This window comes from Prinia subflava, chromosome 1, assembly GCF_021018805.1.
Source record: "Prinia subflava isolate CZ2003 ecotype Zambia chromosome 1, Cam_Psub_1.2, whole genome shotgun sequence".
Taxonomy (NCBI): domain Eukaryota; kingdom Metazoa; phylum Chordata; class Aves; order Passeriformes; family Cisticolidae; genus Prinia; species Prinia subflava.
In genome coordinates, this window is record NC_086247.1 from 83590516 (window position 1) to 83610587 (window position 20072).

The 20072-nt window shown below is 40.1% G+C and overlaps 1 protein-coding gene across 1 annotated transcript; it reads right to left on the reverse strand.

Moving 5' to 3' along the window:
- Nucleotides 1-729: 729 nt before the first annotated feature.
- Nucleotides 730-20072, reverse strand: VPS4B (vacuolar protein sorting 4 homolog B). Its single transcript, XM_063400864.1, has 11 exons — nucleotides 19464-20072; nucleotides 16696-16807; nucleotides 15155-15305; nucleotides 13817-13884; nucleotides 12057-12176; nucleotides 11680-11836; nucleotides 10033-10181; nucleotides 9776-9857; nucleotides 7527-7746; nucleotides 4796-4933; nucleotides 730-3026 (listed from the first exon to the last, which is right to left on the reverse strand). The coding sequence occupies exons 1-11, from the start codon at nucleotides 19749-19751 to the stop codon at nucleotides 2925-2927; spliced, it is 1587 nt and encodes a 528-aa protein (XP_063256934.1). The 5' UTR covers nucleotides 19752-20072; the 3' UTR covers nucleotides 730-2924.

A 20072-nucleotide genomic window follows, 5' to 3' on the forward strand; every position in this document is an offset into this window, starting at 1 on the left:
ATCTCCCTCAGCTACATTTGTTCTGCCCCACTAGTTAAAACAAAAGCACATGAGTATATTCAAAGACCAGCAGACTTGAAAAACCAAACCAAATGAAAAACTTGAGACTTATGGAAAACCGAAAAGATTTGTATGCTTTTGTTATTCTAGATAAGGACAAAAAGGCAACATGTAAATCAAACAACTCTGGAACCTTATATCAATCAGGGAATGGAGGAAAAAATACAAGTTGATTTACTGAGCTATTCTAACCCTGTAAGTATGTGCATCAAGAAATAGACCAAAAATGGTAAGAAATCCAAAACTTAATGTCAGTGCGAAGAAACCATCTGTGAAGGACACAAGCACATACAGAAGTGATTTAATTGAAAAATTATTTTACACACAGGAAGGAAAATAACATTTTTTCATATTGCAGTCAGAGTAAGCAGTAACACCAGAAGGTATGAAAAAAATTTGTAAGCTAACCAGCTAAAGATCAGATTTTGTTAAAAATGTACAAATAATTTGTCCAGTATTTACAGAGGTTTTGATTATTCAAAGCAAATACAGCCTTTCATGAATTCTTTGATTTAGAGTATTTTCAATTAACACTGATAACTAAAAAGTGATTTTGCACGGTCCCTTGTTTGGCTATCATCTGCTATGGATAATTGGCTAAGAAGCTCGGTGATATACATATATATATATTACTTTAACATAATTTTACAAAGAAAGCAAACCAAAAACTTGCCCTTGTAGCTGCAATTCTAAGCAGCAAAGTTTATTTGGAATATATTTCTAGAAACAACTTTCAACATCAAATAATAAAAGCTCTGTTACAGATGTCATCTGAGCAAGCAGCAAGATGTAAATTTAAAACATACAGTATATTTTCTTTTGCATTAAAGATATGAGATCACACAGTTACGCATATGGAAGCCCATAGGACAAACCAGCTTACCAAAAAAGGAAAAAATAAATCAAAGACCAAAACGTTCCTGAGAATTTTAAGATTGCAGGATTGCAGTAAGGACTCTCATTTTCCAAAAGATCGAGGCAAACACTTCAGACACTGGCTTCAAACCTCTGAGCAAGAGCCACGCTAGTATGTGGCTCACTTCTAAAGTGTTCACAAGAGAAAACTACAAATGACATGTTTTGCAATGAGGATTAAGTTTACTAACCATAGTTGCCTGTACCTATGCTGGAATCCCTGCCCTCACCCACTCCCTCTCCTGCCACCCCCCCAAGAGCTGGCAGAAAGATTTGCAGCCCACTGATTCACATTTACAGATTCTGATGTAAGACAAAGGTAAAGCTGTGTAACTGAAGGATTTTGGAAAAAATGCTTCATCATGTTAGTAAAAAAAGCTCAGCACCTTGCGGAACAAAGTATATTTAACTATTTTGTTGGGCTATTAAACACAGAAACAAAAGCCTAAGAAGCCAATAAAGCAGTAAAAACTTGAACGTGACATTGAAGAAATACTCAAATAACATAGCTGATGTTGTACTACAACATTTTACTTCATTTAAGTACAGAAAATGTCACCCATCCTATGATTTATATAGTACACAAAACATGTATTCATAAAAGAAACCAAACCCCATCAAAAGATGATCATATTTGTGCATATGTACATAGAACATACACACCTAAAATGTGCAAATTTCTTTTAATGCAAGTTAAACAAAACATTTGCAGGATAGAGTTGTACAATGATAACAGAGTATTCTAGATATCCTAATGGTGTTTCGTATCTACAGCCAGTGCAAACTTACAAGGCACAAACTCAATGCTGATACTGTAGTGTTGTAAGTTACATTCAGGCACATCTCCATTTGCAGTTCTGCAGAAAAAGAGCAATGGAAGTGCTACTTCTACATTAAACTGCCAGCCTTCTCTCCCAGTTTAAGCACTAAATTGTTGTAACCCAAATGCTACAGTTGTCAGTGGGGTTCTGGGTTAATTTATCACTGGGAAGGCTGCGGCTAAAACATCTGTTCTAATCTCCTTGTATGTGAAAGTATGCTATTTCCCAAAATACCTGCCAGACATTCTCCAAAGACTACATATACCTTGCCAGCCCCAGCACATGGGATCTTAGAGGACATTATTAATGCTTTTTTCTAACTCTAGTCAAAACTTCACCAGGAAGAGAATCCAGATTTTGAAAACCAAAACAACAAATAAAACAAATCCAAACAACCCCCCGAGAACAGCCAGCAAAACACCTTCTGAGTTACTTGCATTTAACAAATTTGTGTTAAATTGCATAGTGACAGTGTGTACCAGCTAGTAAAGAATTAAAAAACAAAAGCTTGCTGTTTAAGGCAAAATTTTAACACAGCATAGCAGAAAAAAGCTAAATAACAGGTCCATCAATATTTAATCAAAGTACTGGCCAATGTAGTCTTATCCTCACAGTGTCTTCCTTCTCACTTTAACAGCAAACACTTGCAGTATGCTTGATTAGAAAATTTTGTTGCATTTTCCTAAATGAAATGAGAGCAATTAATATGTATGCTGATTGACTGATACTGAAAACACCTGACAAGTATGTTCTCTCCTACCCGTTAAAATGGTTTTTGACCTTACTGGGAGTTTAAAATTCACTGGTATCCAGGTCTAATATACTACCTGAAATGGAACTAGTAATTTAAAGCTTTCTAGTATTTATTAGACATTACCACATCACTTTGCTGTCTCACCCTAAAATTGCATTTTTGTATTATTTTTCAATAGAAGACATTTAATAGACATCTGAGGAAAACAATACAATACAAAAGCTTAAGGGTCTTTGCAAAGGTATCTTCTATTCCTTCTGCAAAGTAAGAAAGGGGTGATTTTTATTGGCATTTATTTGAAGTGCCATCGATAAAGACACGAGAATACTTTAAAAAGAAAAAAAAAGTTCTAATGCGTCACACATATCTTTGGTTTAGCCTTCCTGACCAAAGTCTTCTGTAAACTTCCTTAACTTCTCCAGGTCCTGTTCATTAACTGTGGGTTTTGTGCTAGCAAGCGACATCAGCATATCGGCCTGTCAGGAAAAAACAAACATGCTTTCAGAAACAAGTATAGTACCACTGCCAGCAATTTTGTTGCCAGGACAAATCTGTGTTTAAAAAACCATTAAAAAGTTCCTGTTAACACAAAACTTTAAGTAAGCCTGAACACTTGTGCACAGAGGCAGCCTTTTAACCCTTTGAATACAGACAACAGTCAGTGAGTTTTCCAGTAACAAAACCACAACCTAGGTTTAGGTTTAAACCACTCATCCATTCAAGTTTTATTCACCTCTTTAAAAAAAAAGAAAGGAACTTCATTTTTTTTGGTCAGTTACTGTTTTCAACCCGTGATTAACTACAGCAGATTAAGTAGAAAATAGTAAAAGTAAATGGAATCAGATGTTCCCATGTACTCTTCACATGGAAGAAGTACTCTTAAACGTGGAACAGCAGTCTGTGATTCATCTCTAGCAAAGTTTTACTGCTTGTCACTGGTAGTTCCTGTCTCTTCAATTCAGGCAATTCAGTCAATTTCCCAGATAAATGTTTAGATGCTAGGAAATGGAGTTTAGAAAAAAAATCATAGGTCTATGAAGTTGAAAGCAGCAGTTAAAATACACTATGAATATAAAGGGTAAAGAAAACGAATCAATTCCTAGCCAAGGGCAACACCTCATATTACTATAAAATTACAGGTAAAATCCAAAAATTAGTGTCATGATTTTCCACACATGATATTTGCGTCATCAGACCAGAGGCACCTTGCTCAAAAAGAATGAAAGCTTTCTCTTTTAAGGACAAGAAGTGATTTTGGACACTGAAACATCTGCCTGTAGTGCATCAGACCCCAGGTACCATTAGGAGCACACAAGGAACTGCTGTCTTTAATTCCAGGAAATACTGATTAAAAATCCAATTAGACCATGCAAAGAGCAGTTTTAGGGCAGGCCTGCACCTGCATAAATCCTTTTCTGCTTCCTCAGTATGCAAATACACACAGGAAGTTATTTTCTGAAATACAGTGATGGTTCTATTTACAAAGCAGTGCCTGTGATCCCCATGAAATGCATTGATTTGTTTCATTCCTTACAGGACTGTTTGCACACAGCAACACAGATTTGCTATTAAGTCCTTCCCACAAACTTTGTACTTAAATTCAAAATTTTCTTCTGCTGCTCTTGGGGAAAAATACAGAGCGAGTGTCCAGCAGTCATTTTTTTCTTAAACACTGAACTAAAATTGAAAACTGTCTTACATATTTTATTCCCTAGGCCAAAGCAAGTATTTTCATATGCAGAAAGAAAACAGTAGAAAGAGCTGTTTCCATGATGAATTTTAACCTAAAAATCTACATTTTGGTTTTTATACTTGTATCTCTTTCATGGGCAATATTTACCTATAGCACATCACTTCCCAATTTACAGTGAATGTAATTTTCCATTTCCCAGCGTTAATGCCACAGTGATAAGAAGTGTATCATGGTGCAGGAACCCTAAAGGTTTTGAATGAATAAAAGCTAAGTGAAACAATGGTGCAAGGGCCAGATACCATCTATGGATGAAAGGATGGCAGCTGCATGCCAGCAGACCAGGATAAGAAATGCTTATCAGGGATAGACAGCTGTCTTTTTCCTAAGCATGCCATACTGTAGTGATTTATGTTGAGAATTCCTACGTTATCCGGTATGCCTAGCGTTTCTGAAAAGAAACATTTCATCCAATTGTCCTGTAAAAGACTCTTTACCTTAAAGCCTTTTCAGAGTTCTGCAAAACAATAAAGACATGCTACAAAGAATACCTACCATGGAAACTTTAGGCTCCAGTAATTTATCACTTGGGACCTCCATCCATGTCATTTCTGTGGCTCCAGAATCACCTGGAGAGCAAGGTGTGTATAAATCTACCATCATATTTGGATTAGACACTGACGGTCCTTTTACCTAAAAATAAGAAAACGCTCAGTTTATAGGAGTTATTTTTTGAAGACAGAAGCCTGAGCTGAACAGCACCTCAAGCAAAAACCATTCCTTGATTTTATGCAGATGCCCTACCCATTGGGAACACAAGTCCTGTGAAAGAAAAACTGTACAACTCTACTGGTATTATTCACCTGGAAAACATGCAGCTGTAGCCAGATACTTAAATTCACATCAGGTCAAATCCCACACGCCACATCCTCTTAAGTGTGAGGATTTCTGTGGAAAACTGCCATGGCAGGAAATCTGCTTGGTGAAGACCACCGCTCCTGGTCCCTGCTCAGTGTAGGAGTTCATTCATGGCTGGTTTACAGCTCTCCAAAAGCTTCCCAGCGCTTTTCGCTCTGACATCCCGCCTTCCCGAGCTCCCAGCACCTTTCCCGGCACCACCTGGGCAGCGCTCCGTGGAAACCAGCGCCACCAAGCGGGAGAAGCAAACAGCCTCTTCTTCCTCCCCAGACAGACGGACAGACCGACAAAAGCTGCCCGGTGTCTGCTCCCCTTCTGCACTGTTACCTGCAGCACCGCACACCCACGGGAGCTCGGAGCACACACAGAGGGAGAAGGGCAACACACACCCGGCTACGGGCACAACTGGATTTGCTATTCCAAGCTGTATTTAGAGCAAGGTGCTGGAGATCACATTGTAATGTTCAAAATGCACTCTGACAAACCTTCAGTATCACATATGGCAAGGAAAGGTTTACAGGTAATTACTGACAACTGAGGAAAGTAAGTCTTTACTTATAACAAGTCGTCTGTTATACTGCAAAGAACAACGCTAAGGTTTTGCTTATAAAAACACAAAATCACATCCAATTAAAGCATTGACAATACAGGTGGAATCAACGTGGCTCATGTCAGTATTGCAGCTGTGGGTTTTTTCCTTCCTTTTTTTTCCTTGAACAAAAATAATTAAGATGGAAGAAGTGCTTCTGAAGCTATTCTGCAAACTGTGACAACTGAGGTTATTTCACTGCTCCATGGCAAGCTGAAACATGCCTCAGTTTGTTCCAAATTTGAACAAAACGCTAAAAGCTAACAGCCCTTTAGCCAGAAATGCCATTGTCATGTAAAGTTAACAACAGAGAAATACTTCAGACATCACTGCTTAAGGGAAGGAAGCATCTAGAAAATCCTTGATATATCAAAGTCACTGTTTATTTATCCACAAATACAGCTTACATCACATTGTTACTGTGAGTTGTCCCCAGAAATTAAACTTCCTGTCCTCTCATATTCTGGACCATACTGGATTTAAGTCTGTCTTTGTCTTTGAATCTTAAGCTGAATGAGTTCATTGGAAGAAACCACACTGAAAAAAAGGATCCTAACTTCAAAGTGAGTGTAGCTGTTAGGTTCAGGGCCCTTAACCCTTTTATGTCAGGTTGAGTTACAGGTAAAAACACTGTAATTGTAACTGAGATGACAAAGAACTGCTGCCAACACAACAGACATGGTACTCAACACCTTAGGAACTAAAGCTTTTCCTACCACACCTGCTCTTTTAAGAAGCAACAAATTAAAGCTTCCTTTTACAGCAACTAGCACCTTGCAGAATATCCTGACCCACCTTCACCCAAGATACATGAATTTCTGTAAAAATCAAACTTTGCCCTAAAAATATTAACAAAAAGTGCCTTTAGTCTGGGTTTACTTTATAATATGCTACACAGCAAAATAAAACTTAATTCAACTGATACATGTTGTACACAGTTTAACCTCTGTTTACAACCATTGATATTATCACCTTTTTTTTCCATTTAAGAGTTTAACAGTTTACCGGGAACTAATTACTTTGTCTGAACAAGGCCCATCTGTGCAAATTCTCCAAGGGAAAAGACTTCCCAGAATTAAAGGATCTGGACTGGTGGTAAAAAAATGTCAATTGGGTCTCGTTCAGATAAAGTTTCTGAGATCCAAGTATCAGGAAGAAATGTTTCTTAAGTCAATACAAAGCATGTAGAGGTAACTGGAAGATAAGACAAACAATATAGTTTGAACAGGCTCTTTGGTGTGCATCTATATAAAAGGAAACTGATTTTTACATTACAGCACTGTAAATGAAACACAGACTTTGCCCAGTTGTGTTGCATCTTTGCTACTGTAATTGATTCAATGTTTCTACCAGAACTCTGTAAGAACCTTAATTTTTCAGTTTGAAAAATATAGCAAGTAAAGAGAATGGGCTTAAGTATAATCCATCTGTTCTCAAGTAGATGAGGGATACATTTTTTTTTTCCCAGCATGTTAAGAACCACTTAACTTGAAATAGAAAAAGAGCACCTCTGTAACATTGCCATTTAAGTCAAACTGCAAACTGAATGCTTTTAACACTCTCTAGAGACATTGAGAGTGAAAGCATGAATACTCAGAAATTAACTCCACCAGACTTGTGGCAGGACTAGAAGGGCTATGGGGAAAGGAAGAACAGTTCTCCCCAGTCAATAAAAGGGACATTCATAATCATGCAGTATTACCCAAAACCAAATTCAGTTTATTTGCAAGGAATTTTCAGAACGTTCTCAAAGATGAAATAATTTGAATAATAACTTACTATCTTAAAGTGAGTCGCTGATTGCACTTTTCTAACAGGCTGCATCAGTGCATCACGGACAATGATGCTTATATCTGCACCAGAATAGCCATCAGTTCTCTTCCCAAGCTCTCGATAATCTGATTCTTTTAGGTCACTTGGAGTTGACCCCAGGTGAAGTTTGAACATTGCAGCCCTGGCATGCTCTTCAGGTAAAGGAATATAAATACGCTTCTCAAACCTGGTTCAAAAAAGACAAAAACAAAGTGTTCCCAAGATGCCAGCTCATGCAGGTGCCCAGTGGAAAGGGCTCATGCAAATGAGTTTGCTCCTAGCAATATTAGAAAGAAGCAGTTTCAGTACAACAAACCTTAAAAAAATATCTGAGGCAAGTATTCAGCAGAACAGCAACCTGTTCTCATAAATAATACTTTAGTTAGTATAAGCTAACATCCAGAATATAACAACTGCTTCCTTTCCATTACAAAAACCACCTCTTCAGACTGACATTTTTCCAGCAGTCTGAGTCTTAAAAGAAAAAAACCGAGACGAAGAAGTCTTTAAGTGTTGGAGTGTATTTAAACAGATTTCACACTCGAAGAAAGAACTGCCTGATAACACATTTATGCAACAACTTTCTACAGTCTCCAACTAAATTAAGAAAACACCATAGATGGAAGTAAACTTGAAGTAATTCTCAAGGAAATATTGGTAACTGCAGTTCCTCATTTGAAGCAGCATTTGTTCCCAGAGCGGAGATCACCTCCCACCAACAAAATAAGAGGAACTCCAAAATCTGCTGAACACAATTAACCTGATACACATGACAAAGTGGCCCAAATCCATGAAAAAATAATTTTATTACAGCCATTGTTGTACAAGTTCCTTTAAGTCTTGTGGACAAGAGATAGGGAATTTCTCTTTCATGCTGCTGAGTGAGAAAAAGGTTTGGGTTGAGAGGGACCTTGAAGATCATTTAGTTCCAACCCCTCTGCCACAAGCAGGAACATCTTCCCTTAGACCAGCTTACTCAAAGACCCATCCAAACTGGCCTTGAAAACCTCCAATGATGGAGCATCCATAACTTCTCTGGGCAACCCATGCCAGTGTCTCATCACCCTCATCATAAAAAAATTCTTCCTTATGCCCAATCTAAACCCATCCTCCTTCAGCTTGAACAACTGCCCCTTGTCCTGGCATAACAAGCCTGGGAAAAAAACCAAGGAACATCTCTCCACCTTTCTAATAAGTTCCCTTTATGCTGACAGGTCACAGTAAGGTCTCTCTGGATCCTTCTCTTCTCCAGGCTGAATAGTCCCACTCTTACAGCCTGCCTTCAGAATTCCAGTTATTTTCATGGCCCCTCTCTGAACACACATGGACCTTCTATCAGGTCCATGTGTGTCTTTTACTGTGGATCCCAAACAAAGCTGGAATTTCAAGAATGACTTGAATTTTTCAGCAACACCTTCACCTCTAAATCTGGCCCACACAACACTAGAATCATGCAGATGGGAAGTGACATCTGGAGGTGAACTGGTCCAACCCCAAATCAAACTGAACTACGGCCAGCTTGAATACAGTATATAAATAAAAGTCAGCATCAGTCACAAAAAAAAAAACCCCAATGATTCTTTAGCCAACAAAAATGGCCATTATCCAAGCTGTGTCCTCATCACAACATAATCCTATATGTCACATAACTGTATCTGTCCTCTGCTTGCTCTGCAGCTCAGAGAAAGATCCAAATAATCAGGTACAGGCAGTCCTGTAGCTGCAAAAATCCTGTATCTGTAAAAGAGCAGTTAAAAATCACAAGTTATGCCTAACCAGTAGAAAAACGTGGCAGTTCTCCATAAGGTTACACTTCCATGAAAGAACTCAAGCTACTCGCCAGTTTGTTAACAGCTGAAAAGGAAAGCCCTACCCCCTCTTGCCCTTCTCTTGCCCTTCTGAGGTGTGAATTTTCTAACTTGTTCCCCCAAGTCCCCCAGAAAACCAAAACGCAAGCAAAAAACTCCTCTGATTCTTCAAGCACAATCATCTAACCAAGAAAGCAGATATACTACAGGGTCAATACGAGAGTGAGCAGCCCACCCCTCTCTAAAGGAGTAAGTGGCTACCAGTTTAGATAAGCCCACTTGATGGAACTGAGCTGCAGAACGTTAACCGTATCTGCAAACACGAGCTGATGAACACCCTAAGCACCCTCTGGCTGAAGGCTCACACCGGTTCTGAACTGCACACCATGAAAATAAATACCACCATACCTTCTCCTGATAGCAGAATCCAAAACCCAGGGTATGTTTGTTGCTCCTAAGACCAAGATTCCTTCATTGTCAACACCAACCCCTACATCCGGGCAGAAACAATTTCACAGTTTAGATGATAAACAAAGACTGTTTTAAAAAGTCATCAAAATTTAATGGGCTGGAACTGCAGATATTTTTAGTGCTCTAATGCAAGGTACACTTGAAAATACATGTCTTAATTTCTCTGTCTGATTTTGAAAACCAAATAAACTTACCTTGCATCTGGACTAGAAATTCCGTTTTTATCCGTCTAGCAGCCTCGCTTTCATTTTCACTTCTTGACCCGCAGAGGGAATCTATCTCATCAATGAAGATGATAGAAGGTTTGTTTTCTCTGGCAAGCTGGAACAAGTTTTTCACTAATCTTAAAGAAGGAAACAACTTCAGCTATATTAATAATTACAACAGCAGAAACACATAATTTCAGATTGTGATACAGTCATTTCTTTTAGAGAAAGCAAGGGAAAAAAAGCATTAAAATAAAAGCATTTATGTTACTGCTACTCAAAGACACAACATTCTTCCAGCTCCATGACTCAGAATTACACTCAATCAGAGAGCCCAGCATAATGAAAAAGAATTAGAGTGCTCCAGGCATGATTTTGCAAGATAACACCCCTTTTCAGTTCCCACTTCTACATGACAGCCTGGACTATACAAAACCACCAATTTAGAAAGATTCAAAAGAAAAAGGCGTTCTCTTAACATTTTAATTTAAATTAATTCTAGAGATGTTTAAAGAAATAACATGTATCTTTACACAAATTTACTTACTAAATAGTTTTTGTATGACAAGAAATATTGGTTTCAAATCAAATAAACAAAACAACCTAAAACAAAATTCCCACATACTCCTAGCCATCTCTCAGGAACATATTTTACTGGTTTCAAAAAGAAAAATAAAGAGGAACATCCTGGGAAATTCTTCACATTACAGCACTAAATCTCATGCAATAGTCTCAAATGAAGTCCAGCATAAAATCTAATGCCAAGCTAGTCTCCAGTTCTGTATTCTTTCTGCAACGGAAGAAAAGCAGCTTAAGGTTTCCAGCTTTCTGCGGAAAAAATAACTCAGTTCAAACACTTGATCTAATAGCCTTTCTTTCTCATTCTATCAACTTTAAATAGTGTTGCTCAGTTGTCCCACACTTCAAACTATTAAATCATGGTTATGACAACTATGCTTCTCATTATATGAAAATCCTTTCCCTATAAACCCAGAGCTTCTTATTAATTCAGGAAATCTCCTTTGGAAGACCAGATAGACAAATTCCTGGACTTCTACACTACAGCCAACATGTCACTTCTGGTCTTCCAGCTTCCCGGTCTTCTTCACACATCACATAGTAACAAAAAAAAGAGTTAGCATAAGGACCCACAAAATTTCCTTTCCCAGCTGCTCCTCTGCTTCAACTTATCTTTGCAAGTCTCTTATTTCTTTCAGATTTTGTTTGAAATTGGGATGAACAAAAAACCCACCTCTGTATTGACAAAAAAATGGCACACAGCTGCTGGAACAGAAGCAAAGTAACTCAGCACTACAGAGTCATCTTGTGTACAACCACAGCTGAATTCAGAAGAGAAATGAGCTCTGTGGTGCTCCCAAATCTTTCTGAGCACTGAAGAGTTTCTCAAAATGCAGCACATAATGGTATCTTTACATAGCACTGCAGGATGAACCACAGAAACACCTACAGTTCTTTTTTGAAAAGACAAGACCAGTCCCTCAAATTCTTTACAGCAACTTATAGATAATTAATATATAATATTATCTATAATTACTATAGAAATAGAAATATATTTATTATATATATATAATAATTTCTTCTTGACAATGTTGACCTCTGGCAACTCCAACTTACTTTTCACTTTCACCTAACCATTTTGAGACAAGGTCAGATGAAGATACTGAGAAGAAGGTAGAGTTATTTGCTTCTGTCGCCACAGCTTTTGCTAAGTAAGACTTTCCTGTTCCTGGTGGTCCAAATAGAAGAATCCCTCTCCAGGGTGTTCTCTTGCCTGCAAGAGAGAAACCAGCAGGTTTCAAAATATGATTTGCTGATTATGCTCCTCTAGGGTGCTCACAGGTTTTCCACATCTACCCATGAAACCTGTGTCAGATGGATCAAAATCTCTTTGTTAAGAGATAGCTTAAGTCTGTGATGCACTGGCACAACACCCTTCACAGAACCCAGTGCCAGTCCTGACGGGCCAATAGCAAAGAAATGCTAATCCTGACCTGTAAATAGATGTGGAAATTTAATGGGAAGGATGACTGCTTCTTTAAGGGCCTCTTTGGCACCTTCAAGGCCAGCAACATCACTCCATTTGACATTTGGTCGCTCCATAACAATTGCTCCTGTAAGAAAAGATTGTCTAAGTTAGTGATGTACACATCTTCTCACAATTACAATAAATTCCACTTGGTGAAAAAAGAAATCTATGCTCATGTCTATACTGAATAAAAACATTTCATTTCAGAAATACTGAATTCCACTAGTCAAATTGATGTTATTTTTACAGAAATCTGTCACATTTTATTACCACAATTAACCATGGGTAACCAGAACATTATTATAGTAGAAGTCCTGGCACCATCTCATCACTAAACCACCACTGCACTTCCAAAAAAATTTGAAATTTCATTTAAACAATGTAGCTGCACTAGCTCAGGATTTTTTAAGACTCTCCAGCAGATGAAGAAACTTGTTGGTATCCCCAGACATGCAGCAAACAAATGTATCATTTAATAGAAAAGAGATTTGAGAGCTAGGGCTGAAAGCATCCCAAAGGTTATATGGATCCTACTTAGCTACAGAAGTATTTTCTTAGTCAAGGCATATTCAAAGTTTTGCACCAAGTCTCATCTTTCTCACTCAATGAGTTCAGCCATCTGAACTGTAATTCAGCTTTTTCTTCAGACTGGTTAGTCTGATATGCTAAAAATTTTGTCTCAACTACTTCTAGATGGGAAAACTTGGAATTCACGTTCTCAGTGACAGATTTTTAGATCTATAATATTAGATCTTGTAATCCTAGCCACTACTTCTACTACCTGAGGTCAGATTCATGTGGGAAGAATCAAAGTCTGTACAGTGTGAGACAGGATACAAGTTCAATGCTCATCAATTTTCTGTCACTTCTAGAAAAACCAGGAAACTGTCTCTTATAACTGTGCATAGGATTAAATAACGTGCAAAGAAGTAGATAAAGCACAGCACAATTTCCAATGGTGATACAACAGCTCCTGAAATTACACAGGCACAAGATCTGGTAAATGCATTTGATCTTTGTTACAGTCAAAAACAGGAGGACAATGAGGTTTCTTCAGATCTATAAGCACCTTCTGGTAGGAAGTTCTGAGCAGTTATTCATTATTAAAGGGAAATAAATATCAAAAAGCCTCCTTTTTACTGTACACCAAACTGCTGGTAGCAGCTATATGTTGCTTCACTGACTGTGCTCTGCATTTGAGTTCAAACACCCAAACTATGCTACTGAATTGGGACAGCATCATCACTGCCTGTAAGAAAATGCTGCCTGTTATTGTAAATGGGCAAGAATCCATGTTTCTTACTCCTAAATATGAATACCAGTCTTTTTGTGAAAACAGTCCTGCTTACACCAAGTATCTGTATCATCATTTCCTTAGCCTCTAGGAACATGCTAGTGCATTTCAGAGTAAAAAATACTGGATCAGTTTAGCCAATAGCTACCTGGGATTTTGGAACTTCTGTTGGAAAATGCTAGCTTGATAGGTGACACAATTTAATATGAAGCACAAGCTGCAGGAGATACACTTCAATATAGTCAATGTATTAGTTCATCACACACAAATCCTTTTACTTCCATAAAGACTATGGCTTTGCACAAGAAGACTACATACTAGCTGAGCCACTTATAGACATTAAGTTAATCCATAAAATGTAGATGGTAAAAATGTAAGAACTTGCTTGACTAAAGTGATCCCTATTTAAAGAAAAGGATGCCTCAAATTACCTTGAAGTTGATTCTGTAGCTTCTTTTTTTCAGGGTCCTCCGATTCACCTTCCCCATCACTGTCATTCCTGATTTGGAAACAAAATGTTGAAATACAATAAGAGAGACTGCTGTCTTAGGATGAAAACCAGAATGCAAAAAGCAGAAAACCCATCAGGGTGAGGAATGAAAGAAACACTGAGATGCTTGCAGACCTCTACAGGTTTATATGACTGTAGAAAAGCAGAAGTACACTTTCCTATGATTTCTTTCCAATTCACCCTCCTCTGCCATTTCACCTTCCTCTTATGGGTCTGAGCCCTCTTAACACACTTCTCTGTGCTTTGAGCCAGCTTTTAGGAAACACAGCCCTTATATCCAGCAACACAGAGGTGCTGGAATGGTTTGTTTGTAGACATTGGCACTTCTCCTCTATCTCGACATGCAATAGGACTTGGCCAATTCCGTCTAGTAATACGAAACTCTTGTCTTCCAGAGCAAAGGAAACTGTAAGTTAAAGAAGGAAAAGAGACTGGATAGTGAACAACTGGAGTGGAGGTCAAGAAAATACACGTAGCCTTTGTGGTATCACCATTTCCTTCTATTATAAATAAGCAGAAGACAGCTCAAAAAAACAATGCTGATGAGATGAGCAGACATTTAAAAAGACTGAAAATCAGGTGAAGTTTTAAGAGACAATTGAGCAACTTTGGCTGTTCAGGGCTCCTAGAAAAGGCAGTCCCACCAAAAGCTATAATCCTGAATCCTTCCTCTCTCCTTTCTCTATAAAGGCAGTAGCAAATGCAAACAGGGCTGGGCTTGTTTGGGTGGCTCTGCTTGTTCAACTCTCTGATATGCAAAGTGAGAAACAAATCTAAGAGAAGGGAAGCAGTGGAGAGACCGGGCAGCAGCAACACATGAGAGGGATTCAGTCCCCCTTACAGAACTTCATCCTACACAGGGCTTTTCATCTCTTATCAAGAGTGAGACAGATCAAGCTCAGTAAGCCTAGTAATCACCAGTGTGAAACTATTTTCTAGTTACTAAGTATCTCAATGCAGAAAACCTTTAAAGGTCATCAGGCTCCTTGCCATTAAATCCAATAATAATTCGATTCAGCTGTTAGTCTGAAGCAGCTTTGATTGTTCAGTGAACTTCCTATGCAAATATTCACATTTTAGTAAACAAACACAGAAATGCTTGTGATGGTAATTCAAGTTATTTTTACCAGCTGTATTTCAGCATTAGTAGTCATATGAAGCATTTCAGAAATACAAGTTAAAATGATCTTTGATTAGCTGAAGTTTAGAATAAGCTGAGCTCAGGAAGTATTTCGCTTTACCTTCTCCAAAAACATACCCTTTTCCTTCAGCAGGACCAGACTCTTTAACTGGTTTTGGTGCAGTTTTTTCTCTCCTTTTCAGATATTCTTTCAGCTTTTCTGCTCGGTCCAAGTATTCTGTACATTTTGCTCTGATGCTTTGTTTTGCTTTATCACCCTGTGCTTCATCTGAGAGTTTGAAGAGAAACAATTCTTTGTTAACAGTAAAACGCACGTGCATCAATCAAAAAACAAGACCAAAAATCTGTCTTCTTTATCTCTCCTCAATATACCTCTCTCAGGGCTCACCACACAACCAAACATCTCAACTACTTATTTGTCAACTATACCTTGCAAAGAACTGACCAGAAGGAGGTCATCATGTAACAGAAATCAAATATTCACCTGAACATTGCCTTGGCTTAAAATTTGACTCTAAAGGATTAAGGACAACAGCACTGGAAGCTTTTCTGTCAGCCTTTCAAGCTGCTAGACATTGCCTTAATAACTACTTTTCTAAAATAGCTAATCAAGAAGCTGCCTGTGCTAGGGAATTTTTATTTAGAACCATATTTGATTCTTCCATAGCCTGCTAATTTTAAAAAATAAAGAAGTATTACATAAAACTTCTGGAAGAACTAGGTGTGTTTCAACAGCCATGCTGTTCTCATAATCACTACTACAGCATTTAAAACCAACAATCAAAATTTAACATGTCAGGTTTATGAGCTAAGTTTCCAAAAGTACATCAGTATTGTTAAAAGCACAGAAAGCGATATTCTGAGAAAGTCTGCAAGATTTGAATGGACAGAAAGTGATAAACATAGATTATCCTAATAATAAAGGACTATAAAGAAAACGATTTCTTTCAAATCATCAAGATTTGTAAGTGTACTTTTGTCAGGCAATAACCCTAGCCTACTTACATTAGGGCTGTAACCACATTAAGAGAGCCCACTCCTTGCATACAAACACTGAATGCGGCACAAAAGGTACACAGAAGTGTGAAAAGGCATAAAATAATGAGAATATGGAAATCGAAGAAAAATTATTACATACAAGTCCATCTCGTACATTTTCGTGGCCAAGATAAACAGCAAGACTATGACATTAAGGAGCAAAAAATGTCAGCAGAGAGGCTTTAGAAGGGCAAGCAGCATGAATTAAAGGAGCAAAAAACACTCTGCAGATACAGCAAAGACTTCATGTGTGACACGGTTTTCAGCACAACAGAAATACAGGGATCCCTGTACTTATTGTCATATTTCCTCGTGCAGTGGCCAGCTTGAAACACTGCTACAAAAGTCCAGAGGAGAGACAGCAAACACCTGCCTCCTGTCTTAAAAAAACCTAAAACAAAACACAAGTAAAAAATAATCTGATTTCTTACAAGAACGGAGCAGGCACACAACACAGTAAAGGTAAAAGCTGCAAAATATATGACCTCAGTCAAACTACAATTAGCAAGTATCAACTGTTGATGAGAGCAAAAATTTAAATACTGATGTCAACATAAGAGATTACTCTTGTGCAACCTGACAACCAAACTCTACTTAATCATCCAACACATCACACTTACATTTAACAACATGGAGAAAATACTGCACAGCATGTTGGTACAAGCGGAAGGCTTCCTCATAGTTTCCTGCTTTATCTTCTTGTGCTGCCTTGCTAGCAAGGTCTATTGCTTTCTGTAACACAAACAAATAATTAATTGCTGTACAAGAGCATTTTCCATGATCAGAGACCATTTAAGCTGTTACTGTTCTTTGATGGCCAGTTTTTCTGCTCTTCAACATTTACCCCCTCAAAGCTGGAGGATTGTCTCAGGTGGTGTTTTGTACAAGACACAACATTTCAATCCTTTTATGATTAGCAGGATTTACAAACTGCTTAAATTTGCTAGCACACAAAAAAGTGCAAGTGAGAACAAGACGTTTCTGTGTACTAAGGTGGAACTACTACTATTTTGTCTATGCAGGCTGTCTCACCAATCTCTTGCATTTACTATGGAAAGATTTCAAAATCCATTATAAGGCCTGGGGTTTTTTTCACAGACATAGACACGCTGAACTATGATACAGATGTGATGTTAGGGCGTGGGTTAGGGGTATACTTGACAGTGTCGGGTTAATGGTTGGACTCAATCTATTCCAACCTAAACAATTCTATGATTCTATGACTGATGACATCAGTAAACCCTGTAAACAGCAAAGTCAATACAGGAAGCACTTGATTATAATCACTGAAACTAGCACTAGCACTCTTCAAACATTATGCTTGGAGACATCTACAAAGACCAGTTGCTTGGCTTCTCTAGGAGGATTCAGATTCATGATATCTGAGCGAGAAATTCTAATTGTGACTCCAGTGGGAGAGGAGAAAAAAATCCCAAAACAGAGAGAGAACAGAGCAAAATCTCAAGCATCAAGGAGTTCTATGAGAAGCTATGAATGGATTTTTACTTTATTTGTTCAGCTAGTTTCAAATAAATCTGACTGTGATCTAAGCCCCTGTATTGTACACACTGCCCTGTGGATTTATTGTATCACCACTACTCCATTGCTCTTAAGTGCTTATTACTTTTTATTACACTTTCCTCCCTGGAATGCCCATACCACTTCCAGACAATTAAAACTGTCATTTTGACCATTGGTTCATGTAATTTGAAAATAAGCAGTCAGGCGGAGTTAACCAACACCAACTAAATATTCTACAATCCCTCACATATTTTTTCCCACCTGGTTTCCTTTCCTAAGTATTGCTAGTATGCTCAGGATGATTGTGTAATGTCAGGGAGCAAGGCTGGGAGTTTGAACTGCAGCAAGGAGTTTCCATTAGACATTCCAGTATAGATACTCTTGCCACTGTCTACACTCTGCTGTGTTTCAGGCAGAACAAAGCCAGTAAACAATAGCCATGAAAGAAACAGCAAAATATTGTGTTCTGTTGCTTTGTGTTGCTGTCTTGGAAGCAAAGATCGTCTCAACCTGAACTCAAAGGTATTTAAAAACAATGAACCAATCAAACAGACTCTATGGCTCTGTTGTGCCAAGTGCTGGAGCATCTGTTCCTTTGGAACAGAACCAAGTCTTTCCTTTTTGGAGAGGCCAGGAGCAGATGAGCAGTTTCCCAGGTATGAATGGACAGCTACCTCCTTGCTGCCCATTTTATGTTAACTCCCTTATGCACATCTGTGCACCATTCAAATCTAGCAACAGAGCAAAAATTAACTCCTCGAAAGGTTATTTTCATATTAAAGTTCTTAAGTTCTGTCAGTGACTTTAATTACCATGGGGCAGCCCAATAATTCCTGGATCCAGTACAACAAATACAGTGATACTTGTGACATTAATTCCAAAGAATAAATGGCAAAGATCAGCTGCTAAAACAGAACTGTGAGAAAACATGGCACGCCGCAGACCTGCTCCTCTAAAGTAGGCAAACGTCTGCATCTCGTATTGCCTGGTTTTGCTATGCTTTCTTTTTGTAAACAGCCAAAAACTATTACCTGGCTATTAGATTCTCAGCTCTAGTACTTCATTACATAGCCTGTTACTGAGAAGAACACCACTGCTATCAATCAGAAAATCATTATTAGAAAGCTGTATGAACTAGGGCATAGCTGGCCAGCTCCAACTATCTCTGAAGCGCAAACTGTTTTATCGGCCCGTGGGTTTATAGTTTGATGAACATCAAGGAAAGAATGTCAGCTTAAAGAGGTGTCGTTCTTCTCCTGCTTATTACAGACCCTATAACATCTCCCCTAGCTTTGCCAGTGCAAACATCACACCAGTGTAAACACTGCACACAAAAATGACCACGGTTCAAACACCCGAAGAGAAAAAAGAGCTGTATGGAACGCACTTCTTCCACTTCGGGGTCTGTTTTGCCGGCCAGCCGCAGAACGATCACCCCTCCCTAGCCAAGGGTTAACACACTGCTGCGGAACAGCAGAGCAGGCAAGGGCTTCCTACAGCCGCCGGGAGCCTTACGGCAACACAAGCCAAAACACGCGTCCAGACCACAAGCGGCAACAGCGCTTCCCGGGCGGGCATTGGGCCCCGCTGCCCGCAGGGACCCCTTCCCGGGACCCCGCCCCAGGCTCTCACGGCCCGGGCGACGAGGGCTGACCTCCGCCACCCCGAGCCCAGGCCGAGTCCCCCCCACGCCCCCTCGGCTGCGGTGCCCCCGGCCCGCCGAGCTCGGGGCGTTCACGCTCCTGTGCCCGGCCCCGCCCGAGCCCCGGCCCGGGACGCCCCCGGCCCCGCTCCTTCCTGGCACCGCCCCCCGCCCGCCGCCGCCTGCCGGGTCCGCCCCGCGCCGGGCAGGGCCGGCTCGCTCTACCTGCAGGTTGCCGGTGTTGGCCGCCATGGCGGAGCGGCGAGCGGGGGGAGCGGGAGGAGAGTGGCGCGGGGAGCGGGCCCGGCTGCCGCTGACGCAGCGCCCCTGCCCCGCCGCCCGCGGAACCGAAACCGCGGCCTCCGCCGCCGCTTCCGCACCGAGCGCCCAGCGCCGCTTCCGCCTCCGCTTCCGGGCACGCCCCGAGCGCCCGGCCCGCCCCCGGCCGCGGCGGAGCCCCGGGCCGCGCTCACCGCGCCGGTGTTTGGGCTTGGAGCGGGCTCGGGAGAGCATCCAGCTCAACCCCCTGCCCCGGCAGCGTCACCCGGCGCGGGTGACACGGGAACGCGTCTGGGTGGGGCTGGGAGTCTCTCCACAGGAGCTCCCTGGGCAGCCTGTCCCAGCGCTCTGCCACCCTGAACGTAAAGAAATTCTTCCTCATGCTGAGGTGGGACTGCTCCTGTTGTAGTTTACGGCCGCCGCTCCCCTCCTGTCGCTGCGCACCACCAAAAAGAGTCTGGCACCATCCTCTTGGCACCCGCCTTGGAGATATTTATATGCATTAAATAAGATCCCCTCTCACTCCTCTTTTCTCCGGATTAAACAGGCCCAATC